The sequence below is a fragment of the Dicentrarchus labrax genome, unplaced genomic scaffold, assembly GCF_905237075.1.
Source record: "Dicentrarchus labrax unplaced genomic scaffold, dlabrax2021, whole genome shotgun sequence".
In the NCBI taxonomy this organism is placed as follows: domain Eukaryota; kingdom Metazoa; phylum Chordata; class Actinopteri; family Moronidae; genus Dicentrarchus; species Dicentrarchus labrax.
The window spans coordinates 14,358,716-14,376,904 of record NW_026136705.1 but is presented as its reverse complement, the minus strand read 5'-3'; the positions used below and the strand labels follow the sequence as shown (position 1 = coordinate 14,376,904).

General features: G+C 37.3%; 1 protein-coding gene across 6 annotated transcripts in view; it reads left to right on the top strand.

Annotated features, from left to right (window-relative positions):
• Window positions 1-17,371, top strand: part of LOC127364090 (glutamate receptor 3-like) — a 69,480-nt gene extending 52,109 nt beyond the window's left edge. Inside the window, exons 13-16 of one of the 6 annotated variants that reach the window (XR_007884976.1) lie at window positions 7,041-7,288; window positions 8,012-8,126; window positions 13,782-13,896; window positions 15,115-15,254. Coding sequence is in view for 5 of the 6 variants with exons in the window: in XM_051401244.1 (XP_051257204.1) it covers window positions 7,041-7,288; window positions 13,782-13,896; window positions 15,115-15,360 (609 nt within the window). In the remaining variant the exon portion in view is untranslated. Of the gene's footprint in view, window positions 1-7,040; window positions 7,289-8,011; window positions 8,127-13,781; window positions 15,364-15,899 lie in introns of those variants that run through there. The other 5 variants (XM_051401244.1, XM_051401243.1, XM_051401246.1 and 2 more) reach the window with 5 other exon arrangements.
• Window positions 17,372-18,189: the final 818 nt, after the last annotated feature.

Genomic DNA, 18,189 nt, shown 5'->3' with positions numbered 1-18,189 from the left:
TGTAGTTCTGTCTTAGCCTCTGAATCGCTGCCTACATCTCTGATTTGTTCAGCAATTCGTACAGAATGAGGCGAAATGAACTGACAGTTCAGTCTGATTATCAGGCTACTTCTGTGTGTGTGTTTGAAACTTTAGCGGAAAAGGAAGCTTTCAGGAAGAACTACAAGATGTCATTATAATTCCAATTTGTGGGCTTCTCTCACAAAACTGCAATCTCAAAGATGACGTGTCCTATTCCTCTGAAATGGAAATGCCATTCACATCCAGTGTTCAACTCTGAGCTGTGTTTATTTTTAGCCCTGGTCGGCCTCTTGTTGGTGTGATTGCTCCGAGTGAGTCTGAGACATTTGATAAATACAAACCCTGGACTCTGTTAGACTTGGGAGTGAACAGAAAGGCACAGTGTCTTGGTTTCAGACTCTGCCTCAGTCCATAGGGAGTTATAAAATCGCATCTTAAAATCTCTTCTGAGATTTACAGACAGCTTGTAAAGATATGTTGAAATACAGTAAGGGTGCAGCAGCATGTTTCTGTCTGTTGAGTTTTGTTATCTGCTCCATTTTACACTCACTACTGGCAAGAGAGGACAGAGTCAGTCCAAATATAATCAAATAAAAGCATGCATAGCTCTGGAGAGAAAAGGCAACAATATTTTAGTAATATTTTTACCTTTGAGATGAAAGTTTCTTACTCTTGTTTGTTTGTGGAGAGGACAGATTTTGCAGACTGAGTGGAGGCATGTGTAATGTTTCTGTGACCCAACTCATTTATAAAGGCATTGAAGCAGAATGGCATGGTGTGCTGTGCCAATGCTGAACTGAGGTCTAAAAGCAACAAAATGGAGCAATCACCACAATCAGTGCAGAGGAGGTCGTCTGTAACTCGCTGTCCCCTGCACTGCGGTGCTTTAAAACATTACTTAAACTTGTGAAAAATGTGGCTGCTCAGAAAATAAAAAATGTATTTATTTGACTTATAAGAGAATAAGAATCCGTCGAACTGCAGCATGTAGAAAACAAAGAGAGACTGCAGGAAAATTCAAGGAGCTCGTTAACACTGATCAGAGAGATTTAATATAGCATCTAGGGGTGGGTGAAGCATTTCATATTAGATGTATTTTTCTCTAAAATCACAAAATAAATGTTTTTAATAGAGCTCATGCTGAGTCACATAGCCTCTTTCATTTTGTAATAATTCAAACCAGACTTGTAGAAGCTCTGTTATTATGACTGCAGGGACGGACAACAGATGTGATGTTAAACAGGACACCGAAGTTTGTTGAAGTTGTGTTGTTTGCCAGTTGCGCTTTGTTTAAATACCCTTATGTTTACCTTCAAGTTGAAAATGAGTTTATTATTATGAAGCAATGTGAGCAATAATTCTGTCATCAAAAGAGAAACTTTTCTTAGTAACATTATAAAAGAGATGGTGAAGCAAACAAAGAAGATATTGTAGGTTTCTGGCACATACAGCAGCCCTAGAAATACCCCTTTGACATGTCTGTTGGGTGTTTGTAAAGAAAAATAAGAAATTCACCAAATATATCAAATTGATTATTTTTGCGACTTCCTGGTGAATCATCACATTAAAAGCAGCTCCATAAGCAGCGCTGGATGTGCTAATCCATGATGTATTTGGCAGGCTGTGATTTGTCAGAGGTGCTCCTTAGGAGATAATTGACAGGCGTGTAGTGACTTCATCCTGACTGACAAATATTCTGCCTTTCTTCCTCCCAACTGGAAATGTCAGTGCAGAGGAGCCATTCTGAGCAACGGTTATTGAAATCTGGTGATTCAAAGCTAATGATTAATAGGAGCTGCAAATACCTTTTACAGTGATCTTCAAAGACGGAGCATCAATCCAGATCATGCAGCCTCCACAATGCACATAATGATGATGATAACTAACATGATCACTTTTCAAACGCTCACATTATTCCTTTCTAGTTTTTGAAAGGATTTAAAACATACTCGAATCACTGAGCTTTGAAAAGCTTTGGAGTTCTACTTTAACTTTTTCATTTTTATCCTCAGCTTCATTACCTACATCCGTTTATTTCTTCCTGCTGATGCAACATTCAGACCATCAGTATCATATCTGGATATGTGTATAGCATATCTAAAGCAACAGCTCTACATTTAGTGAAACATGCTCATTCAGTTTGTAGAGAGTGACCTAAAAGACAGATAGCACTATCACTGTCAGATGTCTCTAATGGTTCCTTAAACACGTAGCCGGAGGTTAGGGTTAGGGTTAGGGTTTACTTTTATTTTTTACCAAAGCATCCCTACTCTTCCTTTCCTTTCTATTTACTTTAGTCTACTCTTATTATGGTGCTAACACACTCTCTTTATGCACTATTAATAATAAATACTTTCATTCTATTTTAAAAATATACTTTATATATGAGGTTGAGTTTATGTAACCCTGACCCTTACTACTTAGACTTACATTTCTCCCTATTTCTCCCTGTCCCAAGCCTAATGAAATCCCTTTTCTCTCCCAGAGAAGTTTTAGGTTACAAATGGGCAATAAAATTTGATTAATACATAAAAATAAGACGTAAAAGGCTTCAGAATCTTACATATGGAATAGAATTATGGAAAACCAAGATACCGTGTGTGAATTAGTGACCTTTACAGATGTGAGTAGGCAGATTTTGGACAGAGCCATGCTAGCTGTTTCATACTTAACAACATGATAGATCATGATAGACATGACGGTGGTATGGATTCTTCTCATCAAACTCTCTGCAAAAAATCAAATAAGATTATTTCCAGAATGTTGAACTATCCCTTTAAAAGAAATTTTAATGTTTACCACATTAACTCGATTATTTTGTGATTGATTGTTGCAGGCTCTGTTTCCTAAACTGGCCTCTACGTGCAGTAAATTAGTGATTTTTGCTAAAACTGACGACTTACTTCATTGAGCTGTTATAGAGGCAAAAGTGGGAAAAGAGAGCACAAAGAAGTAGTAGGAGGAAAGTTGTTTTGGGTGATGTTTGTTTACTTCCTATTACAAAATTACTGCGCGTTTTTGACTTTGCTTTTATGAGCCGTGCTATTATTTAGTTACCATATTGATTTATTTCCACTGATCATGAACGTACAGTAAGTTTTAATTACATTCTTCACCATGCATGTAACTAAGAACCGCATGCTGATAAAAATATAACAGCAGAAAGATTGCACATGCTTTGTTTGGCCTGTCGTGTCTGTTTCGGAATGACAGCGTGACAGACGTACACAGAGGGCCATGAATCACTCTCAGCCCTTCAGTCAGCAGCTGACGGATGAACTGGTATCTGGAAGAATTTCAGTTCAGACCAGTTTACTTCCAGAATGGATGAGGAGCAGTAAAAACTAATTCCTCACTGGCCAGAGGAGATGTCCTGTTTGTCAGTTAAACAGATTGTTGCGGTTAATTGCGATTAATTAAAATGAATTTACTGAATGATTTGTCTTTGCTGAGCTGCGACTGCTGTAGCCAGGATTACGACTGATAAATTTCACAGATTTCAACACAGGCGACCACAAGCATGCATCTTCATCTAACCCAGAAAAGAATCACTGTTTTCACACTATGGCCGGGCCTGTCATCAGCTATTATTGTCATGTTAAGAGTGTTTACATGAACACTCAGCTGAACTGAAATCGTGCATATGTCGAGAATGATTCACTTACTAGCCTGAGCCCACAATCCATTACATCTCCGGTGAATTATTTACACAACACTGCCGTACACACCGCTGAGCTGACATAGTTTGTCAATTCACTATGATGATTTCCTTTGTTTTCACCTTCCAGATGTGATGTAGGACTGACTCACATGACTACTGAACATACACTCTGGATTAAACCAGTCAAGCGCACTTGATTCCTCTATATCAAATACTATAAATAAGTAAGTAAATCTGTACAATAGTGCCCTATTAACAAGGGAGACAGATAAGGGCAAATAATTAAACGTAATACAGATATTCAGAAAAATATAAAATTTTCAATTACAATTATATTGTGTGTAACTGTAAATGTAGGACCATCAATAAATGATCCAATGAAAATAAAATATATGATATAAGAATGATATATATCAGATTTTCCTGCTCCTGTTCGTATGTCAGATGCTTGTTCACCCTCATACTTCCTGTTTGCCATTATGAACCTCTCTGTCATGCCCTAATCACTGCCCCGACAAGCAGCCCCTTGAAGACATGAGGAAACAAGAAAAGTTTCAACCCAAAGTTTCCTCTGAGACACTTCTCCCTCACCGAGCTCAGTAGAAGGTCACGTTAGCCCAGTTTAATGCAGTTTCCCTATTTTTCCCCTCTATTGTAGACAGCTGTGTACTCCAGCTCCCCGGTGACCTGCGATCAGCCTCTCGCTGGCCATTTTTAGCAACGTACTGAGTGTCAGAGCAGGGCCGTGCTGTGCATTTCTGTAGCTGCTCCAGCTGGCAGCTGACTGGGCCACAGAGGTGAAGCCGTCAGTCTCGTAGTAAGCAGGTCAAACTTGTTAAAGACAGTGCCATTGCAGAAGCTGTACGCACTGTCAAACAAGAAATGACACAAGCTATTTGAATTTGTATTTGGCTTAATATCATGTGGATTCGTGACTATCGTGTTAGAACAGATGACTATGCTAAAATAAGTGCCTGATCACTCATGAAACTGGATTGGTTTATGTTAATGTGGAATACAGAATGAAAGGAAAAACGCTAATGTTTTTAACAGGCTAGGAAACAAACAGTAGGTCTTAGTTTCCCCAGTTGTGAAGTCATTTGGGTACACTGAGTAAAACGATGAAGAAAATCTGAACGCAGATTAAATAATAAGATGTGCTCAAACAAATGACACCTGAGCCTGGTGGAAGTTGTTGGGGTTTGCAGACAGATAATCAGGCGTGTGGCTGAGACACCAAACGATAAGATGAACAAACTTTGACAGAAGATGCTGAAAAGTGCAAGTGGACACATTAAAGTGAAACCACTTATTGTGTTCCAGACCAAAACATGTAACATAACCCAACTTATATAACATAATATATGTAATATGGTAGTAGAGTGACTACAACTGAGAATGATGTACAAATAGATAATATATTTGTTTGAATAATGCAGATTTCAGCTAGTTTGCTTCTTTAATCTTCTTTAACTTCTTTACAACCCTGTTTTATGCTTTACCATAATTCACTGTAACACACAAATATGTACATATATATGCTCTTCCTGTCATTGTGGAGCAGAATTCACCAAGCGTTGGATTGTTTACCCACTAAAAGGGAACGTGAGCTGGGTTTAGACCATCATGACTGTGTTGTTGCAATAGTATATTACATATATATCATATCTAACATAATGTGACATATCAAACAATAAGGATCTTTGAAACACAAATGAAAAGTATAAAGAAGAAATAGAAGTATCAAAATGACGAAATACAAATGACCAGAATCTAAGTGACTCAAGTTTCATGAACAATCTGTCACCCTGCACTATAAATAAAGCCCTTCCTCAACTGATATAAAGGAGGAAATTGTTCCACAGTACAAAATGAACTGTTGGCTACATTATTGACTCGAGGCACATTTAAACATTCAGTAGACAGCCTACAGTTGTACACTACTTAATGTGTACAATCACTACATATTTCAAGCTGTGGTATCATCAAGCTGCACAACAGACAATTATAACTGCACAAATTTACTATGTGTGCTAATGTTGCATTAGCACAATAGTCAGATGGAGCGATAACATGTGTGTGTGAGTGAACTAAGTAAAAGTGAGACAATGAAGATTGTAACTCCAGCTGTGACCTGCTGGTAGGGGCACAAACTGAGGAGAAGGAGGAGGTAATTTCTGTCTGTTAATATTGATACGAAACATGGCCTGCATTTTGCTTCTGCTGAGCTGCCAGATTGTCAGACTTCAGGCTGCTGGCAAGAAGCCCACTACCTCTGCTGCACAGTTTACATGTAAAGGGTGAATCTGAACTACAACAGGCAGGAAGCTGCCCACTGCCCTCTATGTGTTGAAATGTTTAAGCATATTGCACTTCTGGTCATGCCCCAGTCTGTGATGCCAATGTGACATAACGGAGGCGGGCGTGGCCACGAAGGTCAGTTTTTCTGTGAGATTCTGAGTCGCTTTAAAGGATCAGTTTAGTATTTTCGAGAATACGCTTATTCACTTTCTTTCTGTGAACTAGATGAAAAGATCGACACCACTCATGTCTGTAGGTTAATTATGGAGCTAGAGCAGGCAGTCGATTATCTTAGCCTAGCATAAAGACTAAATGTACTGTAATGAGATATAGCGTAGGGAGCTTTATATGTGCTGTTAGGCATTCTTTTGAACTTTAGACAGAACCAGGTTAGCTGTTCCTCCTGCTTCCAGTCCTTATGCTGAGGGATTGTATGAAAAGATGTTTTACTTTCGGCTGAAGAGAGTAGTCTAGACTTTTTAAAGGGGAGGGACCTTTAACTGTTTCTAAGTTAAAGTCAACCCTTGTGATATTTAGGACTAATAAGTCAGTTTTGGGAAACAGAATATGTATATATTTAATATGATTTCTCCAGAGAAGGTGTTTGAGGTCTGTTAATTCATTTGATAAATGTGGATTTAGCTGCTATTGCTTATAAAATAGAGTGTTATGTTTTCCATAAATATGCTATTTTGAGGTACTGGCTGAAGGTTATTGCAGTTTATTTGTAAATCAAGGAGAGGGTTAAAAGAAAATATTAATAACTTTTGGGAGGATCTTGCTGTTTTAGAAAATGAAATATAAGACTCAGCCGTCCTCCCCACCTAAATAGTTTTATACAGTCCCTAAGCTAAGCTAATTGCCTCTTGGCTCCAGCTCTACACACACATCAGAGTGATATTGATCCTCTCATGTAGGCCGCAATCAAACGTATTTCCTAAAATGCTGAACTTTTCCTTTTCACTCGAACCCACAGTGGCTCATTATGAATGTTTTCACGGCTTTCGAAGTGCATAACTAAACTGTTTCTGTCTTCTCTCTGTGTCCTCAAATGCAGCGCTCCAAAATAGCAGTTTATGAGAAAATGTGGTCATACATGAAATCAGCTGAACCCTCAGTGTTTGCCAAGACAACACCAGATGGGGTTTCCCGGGTACGAAAGTCGAAGGGAAAGTTCGCCTTTCTTCTCGAGTCCACTATGAACGAGTACATAGAGCAACGGAAGCCATGTGACACCATGAAAGTGGGCGGCAACCTCGACTCTAAGGGCTATGGTGTGGCCACACCTAAAGGCTCTGCATTAGGGTGGGTGGGATAATATAACAATATCCTCTATGTTGTTATAGTATTCCACCTACCCTGATGTCTCCTTTTGCCATTCTCTTCTTCCTCACTCCTTAATTCTTCTTTTTTTCCCCCAAGTGCATCAATGAGTGAACAGTATTATTTAAATTGAATCAACACGTTCAGCCATTTTCTGTTCTGTCCTTTGTATCTGGTTTGTGTTTCTGTCACTTTCTTCTTTCTCTTAAGGTTATTGGTATATTAGACATTCTCACTAAATCCATTTGAATGTCGATGTGCACCTTTCCCCCAACCTTGTTTGTTTTGCTCTTTTCCCTTCAACCCCCCCTCCTGGTTTCTGTGGTGCCCTTTTGCATTGCTTCTAATTCAACACTGAAATATGTCTTTTTTGCTAGTTAAAATGCTGGTCTGTCAGTTGTGATGAATGTTAAGCTGCATGCTGGATGTTCTTATTTCTAATTCAACAATGACAGAATGTCCCCATCCCGCACACTTCAGTTACAAGCAATATAACCCTCCATGCCACCTCTCTAATATTTAACATTTTCTTTGCTGTAAAAATGCTTCTTACCCTTCCACACCAGTGAAATTCTTTACCAATTTGTCCCTTCCGTGCTCCCCTTATGAACCATTGATATTTCTCACTATTTTTTACTAATATTCTATATTAGATTTCTCACGGACCTGTTCATTTTCTTACAAGTTATGTTTTATCGTTTCAAGAAATGCTGTTAACCTGGCAGTGTTAAAACTGAATGAGCAAGGCCTCTTGGACAAATTGAAAAACAAATGGTGGTACGACAAGGGAGAGTGCGGCAGCGGGGGAGGTGACTCTAAGGTCAGCCTCAATGTCACCAAAGTCGGGTATCCTAGAACAGAGTAATCGGCAAGGCTGGCGTCACTGACTGTAGTCTTTGGGCCCAAATATCTGTTAATAAGTTAAAGATAAATATGTTTGTTTTTCCATTTTTATTGTGCAAATGTGATCAACTGGGAACCCTTCACTTGGCTAATGGAGGAAAAAAAATACAATAATTTAAGATAAACTAAAGTGCAGAAGTAGGAAAGAAGAAAACTGATTATTAAGTGTTTAATATTATACTTGTGAGAGAGTAGTTGTTTCTATGTACTTGGCCTGTAGTTATGAAAGACAGAGACCATCTTTCCCTCTGTTGTTTTATATCTACAGGCCAACATGAAAGCTTTGTATCTTCATATGTGGCGTTATAACTAATGCCATATCGATTAAAGGAAAGATCTAATCTAATTTTACGATCAATACCTCCAAGTCGAGCAATGTATGCACTCTCCAATCTGCCGCCTGGGTGTTAGGGCAGGCACGGGGAACAGCGTTGTCTTGAGGGGACTAAGCATCGCAGGCAAACGTGAGAATTCTAATGACAGAGTGACAACTAACGGTCCAAACTTTTTTGTCCAACATCCTCTCACCGAAATCCAGCGTAAGACTGACAGAAACCTTTGGTTGGTCTTGGTCAAGGCCAGTCAAAGTCTATCCATGGCAACCCTGACCTGGTAAACCCTGCAGTAGTAGAGTGTAAGATATGACCAGGGGCCCCATTTGTACAAGAGGATTTGATTTGAATCTCACATTTGCATTAAGATCATTTTTCACAGTGAGCATAAAGCTGATGTACAAGTAACAGTGACGATGCATTCAGACCTTAAAGTGAGACTGTGCAATCTTTGCTAAACAGTAGCAAGTACAATTACAGGACTATGGCACATTGCATTTTCTGGTGTGTTTTTCATTTTGTAATAAAACCAGTGAAATGTTTAAAACATAGTGTAACAGTAGCACAAGGAGAGAAAAGTCATAAAGTTAGTATACTGATGGTTACAGTATCTATAATTTAAACCAATTATCTACAGGCCATAGTGGACCAAGTAACCAAATAAGGCTGTAGCAACAAACTGAATACTGAAGCAGGGCGGAGATTTATTGCTTTTGAATTAAACTTTTCCTTTGTAACAGGAACATTTTGTTATTTCACCTAGTAAAGTCACATAGTCTCACTTTAAATGTTGTGTGAAAACAAAGGAGTTCAAATATAGAAGGGCTTGACTAATAATTAAGTAAAGCCTGTCTTTGTTTTCATACTGTGTGCACATGCATAATCCGTCCTTTACTATTCCAGGGCTGTGCACATCAGGCTCAGCTCAGCAGAAGAGCTGGGACCTTTTTTTCAGATCGTCTTAAAAAATATTGACACAGATGAGGGTTTCAAAACTTTCAATCAAATCTGTTGTACAACCTTTCTAGAAATGAGGCCCCTGATGCTGTGTTTCAGACGCCAGGGCGCAGTAACAGCCCAACTGTGGATCCATCTCTGCCTCTGCTCTTCAGCTTGCATCATGGCCACAGTACACTTGGCACATTGTGAGAGAAGAGACAAGGCAAACTTTGCTGTTATTGACGCGAGTCATCCATTCCTGAGTGAGCAGGATATGGATACTACCAGCGGGATAACACAAAGAGGCCGTCTCCTTTCACTAGCAATTTGCCTCGATCCCTCGGTTAAAGAGAGAGAGTAGATGAACAGTGTAACACTATCACATCTGACTGCCACATTTCTTTGTCCTTATTTCACTTCCAGAAATGCACGTGTGGGTAATTTAACTATAGGATGGAAATATATTGTATGTAACTACCACTGAGAAAATATGACATTCACATCATAACATTGAATCAATGAAGTGTTACCATTAATCAGCTGAAATCAAATTCAGCATTTATATTTATATATAGTAGAAATCAACCGAGATATTTGAATGTTTTTATTTTTATACAAGTTCACTAAAACCAGACAAAGCTGGATGATTTAAAACTTTTACATACTGTATGATGTTTATTTAATTTTACAACATACAGTATGTGATTTATGTCTTAATTTGGCCCATGCACAACTCTGACTCGTGTTGTGCATGGGGTTTTCATGTGAGTTATTTTGTGTGCTCATGAATGTGTTTTTTTAGTTTCTGTTTTCTTGTTTTGCAGACAGACTGAAGGGTAAAGTTCTAATGTGACTTAAATCAGAGAGAGCGGAGCTTAAGTCGACCCTCATACTGAGACTGAGAACAGTGCAGGGGGTGGACACAATAAAAGAAACACCTGAACAATGTATCCAATCTAATACAACAATAAATACTGTCTTTGTGAAGCTTATAGGTCTTATAAGATGCAAGGGAATACTATGACAACACAGACTATGACTACAGAGGTGAATCAATACCTCTCTGGCGCAGCCTCAAAAAAAACCTGAACATTATCAATTATTAAACTTCACAAATGTAAGATTTATAGCACTAGCTGTTGTATTGCATTGCAATAGATTGCACAGGTGTTCCTGATATTCTGTCCACCCTGTGTGCTTAATCAGAGGGTTGGTTTCACACTATTTTTATTCATAATTTTAATACAAAAAACAACCAGTCTGACAAAAACAAAAATCACAGTTCATATTGTCATGCATGTTTTTAACACAGTTTTCAAAATGAGTCAGTGATGTTAAAACATTTCACTTGTACCCTCTGAGGAGCTTTAGTCCTCGAGAGAATCAAAGCTCTTTGGATACATAGATACTTTTATCTGCTTTCTGGAAAAAGTTTAGTCAGAATAGTGTCAGATTTTAATTAAATCTGATTGGTCAACTGGATGCATAATTAATGAGCATTTGCAGATAATCACCAGAGAGATGTAGAAGTGAGAGCAGACAGTGGCTGATATGTCTTGAACATGAGCTCCCTTTTGACCTATTGAGTACTTATACTTACTATTTTCTCATTTTCACAGTATATTCTTCCATTAAAGTTACAGTTTTAAGATTTAGGCATACAGAAGGAGGCACTGAACTAGTTTCAATTAAACAGATTTCAAAGGTTTAATTTGTCACAGGCTCGTACAATATGTGCATTGAAACGAATGGGTGGAAAGTCTGGAGTGCAATAACAATAATGAGAACAAGAGTAAAAGTAAGAATAAAATATACAGAAGATAAAATAATGAAAATCAATTTAAATACATACATTTAAAAATTCTTAAGCGATACATCATATGTGTGTAGGTAGGCAGTGTCATTGTTCAATATATAAAATGCTGAAAAAACATATGAAAAGACTATATAAAATTATTTTTAATTTAATTATATGTACATTATGTATTCAAATGTATGTTATATGCATTTATATTCATATGCATTTAAACTTAAAGTTTATTTTGTATTATTTAGCCTGTAATGTAAACTATGAACCAAAGAAAACTAAAATGAGGCTTTAAGTGAATTCTCTGCAGTATTTACGTACGTATGAATATAATTAGTATATCGGATTAGCTGTGGATTTAATTAACAGTTCAGTTTCAGTGTTACAACATTTCTTAATCAAATTGTTTTTGCACACATTTCATAACATTTTCTATCTGTTTGTAAAATGGTGCTGCAGAAATTCAATTAGTAGCAGGAGTGGCAGTAGATTATTATTATTATTATTGGTTTTTGCTTTAATTTGAGCTGTTTATTCTTATATATATGAGTAAATCCTGGTCTGATAAATCACCTTTTCTATCTCTCCGCATGGAACTGTGAACTGCTATTACATCAGAGGTTTGGGACAGCTCCCAGTGATTTTCTCTTTGACAGTAAATGTCAGGTGGAGTAATTCACCAATACAGACCTCACTGCGACGGGCAACAGAGCAAAACTACTTTAATACTGTGATTTTATGTCTCTAAGCCAAAATAATTACAAACCCAAGCTGCTTAGAGACTCAAAAGGGAAATGAATGCACAGTTTTTTTCCTTTTTCTCTCCATTATCATCGAGTGTTTCCAACAAGTGGTTGTTTTTACCTCTGAAGTCCCTAGGTTTCCATGCACAGAAATTCTGTTATTATTTAGGTTTTCAGATAAGAAAAGATACAGGGAAATGTTTAATTGTAATAAACTGTGAACCTGGATAGTGCACTTCAGTATATTATTCAAAAGTCCATGGCCACCACCTGGTGGTGTGTCTGAGGCCTGGGTCTGTATCTGATGACCAGCAGATTGTACAATTCATTATAACGAGAAAAGTCAAGTGGATCACTCCACCCAAGTAATTATTTTTTTACTTCAAACTCTATGAATGTAAATTTGGCACTGAATCAATTACTGTAGCCACATTTTATTGTGATGAATAAGGTAACCTTAAAACAATTAGTATAAAATATTGAAAATTTTTAGCTGTTGCTTCCTAACGGATGAAAACGCCTGAAAAGCCATTTTGTTTTCAATTCACCCTCATAGTGTTTCTAAAATGCACCATATAATATATCATATCAAATAATACAATTACAGATCACTGTTTGTAGGATTTGAACTGCAACTAGTTTGATTCATAAAGTATAACAACCATTTAGTACAAACTTTATGTTCCTTCACTCCTCCCTGCTCCGCTGTGTGTTATAGTTCAAATTTACATTGAAATTCATGCAACTAACTGGTTCTTTGCCTTTATCGTCATAACTTTGCCTTTCAAAGAGCTCTCACTGGAGAACAGGACTGCAGATCATCCACTTAACATCACGCATGACTTCTTAATGTTCCTTTTCTTTTGTATAAATAACCAGAAAAAAATTATTTGTATTCTATTTGACATACAAAGAACACAGTGGTGAATACAATATATTTGATGATGTTGGATTACAAACACTGATCTTTTTTCTGAAAGGAAATAAGCCTGGAAATCTATCAGTCAAGAAAATGGAGCGTAATGTCTTGCAAAACAAAACCCCAAATCATGACTCTCCTCATCAGGGATCTTTATAGACTCCTACAACCACATTATCTTGACCTCATCAGGCTGCTAATGTTTCAGAAGCACCCTTAACTATCCATAGATAAACTGATTAACCAAAATCACTTTAGACTTTATTCATAAGTTTGGAAACAGGATCCAAATGAGCATTTCAGCTCTAATGATCAGTACAGATATTTCTCCATGCTTGGGCAATCTGCTCATGTGATTTAAAGGGGTGATTTTGTGAGACATTAGCCTCTAATAACTGTTAATAAAATTGAATTGCTGTGTTTTGTCTGTTAGTCAAGAACGGGTTCCTGTTAGATCCACCTTGCTAAACATGAAAAAGGCTGCCCATAGCAGAAATGTGCCCTCAGCAATTACTGCCTCTGTTTTCTTTCATTCTGTTAAAGCTATGCAGCAGCTGCTTTATTCTGCAAGTTCAAATCTTTTCTCTTCTTGTGATCAGTGTGTGCCGATTACTCAAAGCGATATAGGTGGGGTCTGGCATGCTAGGGTAGTCATGGATTATGAAAGGTCACATATTTATATATATCTATATATACTGTAGTGTTGCTTGCTATCTGTGATGTGTTGGCCAGGACCCTACTCTATCGCTTTGCACAGTATAAAGTAGTTTAAAAAGTTGAATAACATAAAATAACATAATATAATGTTATTTATGTTATTTCCCACGTGAAGAACTCCTGTAAACCTTGCAGTATTGAAACTCAGTGAACAAGGCATCTTAGACAAGCTGAAAAACAAATGGTGGTACGATAAGGGTGAATGTGGAACCAAGGACTCTGGAAGTAAGGTCAGTCGCTGCAGGTCTTTTTATACTGATTGCAAAATGCATTTTGACCTAACTGTTCATATGCAAACATCTAAAGCACACATTCTCTCAGACATGTTAATCAGGACATGACATATATCTGAACACTTGCTTGTCTGCCCTCAGAATAACATGTGAAAAACCTAGATCTACCTCACACATAGTCTAATTTTTTTGCACTCTGATACTCATAATTCATTACATTAACATGACTTCATTACTAATGTATGTAGACGATTCCAGATTTGTAAAATTGCAGCATGGTTACACACAAGTTTTTATCCATAACCATAAAATTTTGAAAAGTTGAATCATAGAATTGAAACCATTATACTGCTATTTTGTCATCCAAACCTTTATTGAAATTTAGTTTATTGGTGGTCTTCATCATTTGTATGCAAACTGCGCATTAACTCCAATATGACCATCTAGTTTCCCAAAGGCATCCTTATTCTGACAAAGTCCAAACTGACCTTTAAATACCATCTGAGCACAAAGTGGTCAAATGGTATTTAATAGTCATGTCTCATAGATGGACTGTCACAGTAAGGAACTTTTTTTTCCTCCATTCTTTCATGAAAGTAAAGAAGTTTATAAGCCAGTTAACTGAATTTTTAAGATATATTAAGTTAAATTTACTGCCTTTATGGCAGAAAAATATCCCCTAGGGTTAGACTGCAAATGGTAAAACTCACATAAATTAATTTCAATATTACTGTTTGGCTTTTAATAGCAGCAAAATGGTTCAATTCGCCCTCCACAGCTTGCCACTTTGATTGTACAAATGCAGTGTGTTGAAGTTGAGCAGCTATGATAGTGAATCGAGGGTTTAATCTGTAGACCTGTACGACCACGACCGCCTTCCTCTAGACGTGGTCTCGTAAAGAGACCATAAAGCAGGATAGATAGAAACTCTCTCTACATTCACCTTCTCAGCTCTTTAGAGTATAAATAACTTGACAGGAGGAGTTCAAACACATTTAAGTTGTTCCAGTTTATTTCACTTGTAGGCTAAATTAGGCATCCACATCTCAGAGGGTTTTGTAGACACAATTAGCAACCTCCTCAGAGCTACTGTTTAGTCATAGTGCAGCAGGATGTACATATGGGATTCATGTTGGTGTGGGTGTACATGTTGTTAGAGGTCAGCCTCAGAGTGCCAGTTAAAAAAGTCTTAACGGTGGTCTTTACCTCCCCCAGGACAAGACAAGTGCACTAAGCCTGAGCAACGTGGCAGGAGTCTTCTATATTCTGGTTGGAGGGCTTGGCCTGGCTATGACTGTGGCTTTGATAGAGTTCTGCTATAAGTCACGGCAAGAAACCAAAAGACTGAAACTGGCAAAGAATGCCCAAAACTTTAAGCCAGCCCCTCCGCCAAACACCCAGAATTTCGCCACATACCGTGAAGGCTACAACGTGTATGGGACAGAGAGTGTTAAAATCTAGAGGGTAAGTCCTTTTTATGTTGTTTCCATGCTGTGTCAAACATAAAGTAGAACTGTAACACATCATACAGGAATCTAGTGGTATAAAGTAATCTGTTCACAATAACTCAATGTCAATATATAAGCTGTATTCATTTTAATAGAGTTAATTCACACACAATAGTTCTAGTTGTTGCCGTCACTGAGAAGTCAGAAGTCAGTTTCTAAAATAACGACTTATGAAACATATTTATGGAAACGTGTCTTTAATACAAGTTGAATGAAGTCATGGTTGTTTCTTTTCATAATAATAAAACCAATGCAAGCCATGATGAAGGTTAGTGTTGAATATATGACTGTGTGTTTGAACAGTTCAATTTAATATCTTAACTTTATTACAGAACACGCTTCCTCAAGTTCAGCAAACTCATGAGATGCCTTTGGATAATTATTCAACTAGAGTTCAGCAGGGGAACTTACATTTTCTTTAGCTGAATGATTTACAGTGGTAGCAGCAGTTGAATCTCATTCTTATCTTTTGTGAATGTTTTGGCTCTGCAGAGTTGAAGTGTATCAATTTCCACTGGAGCATCTGGATGGAAACAGCCACTCTGTGTGACCCCGACACCCTGAGGCTGGCATCCTGGAGACAACAGCCTTCTTTGTCATCAGCTTGGACACAAGCCTACAAGTCAACAAGTGCTCATTCTGGGTTGTGAGGCCCGTCACACTAACAGAGGGCAATGACGCAACAGGACTTTTGCTTCTGGAAACATGAGATTTGCCTCTTGTAGTGCCTTATGGAGCATTTTGGCGTCATGGCAATGCAATTAAAATTTAATTCACTTGAAAAATAAAATCAGTGGAACTAGGGCAAAACAATGCTTCAAATGACAATTAGATGAACTGTTGTAATTTCAGTAGTTTTCTATTTTGACGAAGAAAAAAAAAAAAAGCCATGATTTGCAATCCAAACGTCCTGGAGTACTTATTAAGTCCTTTGAATACTTAACAGACATATTTTTGTGGTGAAATCTTAAGTTGGATAAATGTTATATTTAGTGAAGTAAACTCATTTTCTTGTTTTACTATAAGACTATTTTCAGTTTCATATTTAGGACAAGCATCAATCGATAGGGTTAAGCATCAATTAAAGCGACAACATTGTACCCCGGTTTTTACTAAAATATCAATAATATGAAACTTGTGGTCATCTGAAACTGCTTAGATGGTGTTATTTTCAAATCCTGTTGGAAATCATATACAACTGACTCTGTATTCACTTAGATGCTTCTTTTAAATCGACCACTTGAGACTACGTTTGTTTCAACTGCCACTATTTTGAAACAAGACCGTGTTTTTATTGAAATGAGGTCTGCTTTTAATCACTTAGTGCCATATTGTTGAAATCATTATAAATCCTTAGGGACTAGGACAGTGACCCCTTTTTATGTAACAGCATATTCAAATGGTTTAACTGAGCTTATGGTTTACACTTTGTACACACGTAGAAGCTGTTCTCATGTAAATGCAGTATCTGCAGCTGTGAATCTCAACATTTTTGGTAAATGATAACACACCATAGCTTCTTTGGTTGTGATAAGCTTTCTGTGTCTATGCATTATGCAGAAGGTGAGCTGGTGAACTGTACATTGAGGAAAGAGCTACAAATGAAACATTTGTCTGTTTGTATAAGTGAATTTTTTTATAAACTGAAGAAAAAAACAACAACCTACAAATGCTACAAACCATGTACGCCTACATTTGTTTAATATATCAGATCTTTCTCATCCTTTTCTCCCCAGATAAAGTGCATGTGAATTTGGTGATAGTATTACCAAACTGCAACTCGAAATGGACCCTGGTTTAGTTAGTGTCCGATAATGACATTTGATCCAGTTTGGTTTTAGTTTTTCCAGTTCATTTGTAACTGTACCTCAACCATGAGAGTTGCATGTATGGACACAACGAACCTCCGTGGAGAGGTCAAAGGATTTTATTACATTTCCTTAATAAAAGCAGGTTTATATTCATCTTTTGGACTTTTATCTTTTCAAACAATTACATAAACTGTCACTGTGAATGTCACTGGCTCATTTTTACCTTTAACAAAAACATAATTTATCAGTCAGAATAATTTGTTTACTCTGCTACAGGTCTTATTATAGAGTTGTTGTGAGACTGGCAACTTTATATTGAGTAATGTTAGTATGGAAGCCCTTTTGTACCAGGAAGATTCCAAATATAGGTGAACATTTTACACAAAAGCATTTCTCTTCTCTTCACATTGTCACATTTATACATCAAAATGTAGGTAGATGTGTGCCAGTCGCGACACGTTAACTACAGAAGCCAACAGACTTACACTTTTGGCTCCAGAAACACCAACCAACTGCAGCACTGACGCTCATATTAACAGAGAGCTCAAACCTCAGAAAGGGAAGTTTCTGTAAGTTTATTTTTATACAACTTCTAGTTAGTTCAAGCAGATGACAACAAATAAATCTCCTTTCTGGTTATGTCTCACACTTATATCGCTTTGGTCCGTCGTGACGATCAGAGAAGGAGCTCAGAAACAGAGTGCCTGGCAGCCACTCTTCTGATCTGATGCTAGATCTCAGGGGGAGAAGTGCAGTCTTGCACAGCCAGCACCGTAGTACAGTTCTGTGGGTTTGATTGATAATGCCTGGATAGTAAAGACAAGCCCCTCGTATTAAAATATGCAAAAAAAAACCCCATAAAACATAAATAAAATAAATAGGGGGAAAAAAGAGAAAGAATCAACTGAGAAATAATTAAATATGAAAATCAATACAGAATAAAAAAAAATTCTATTTCTGTGCATATATTT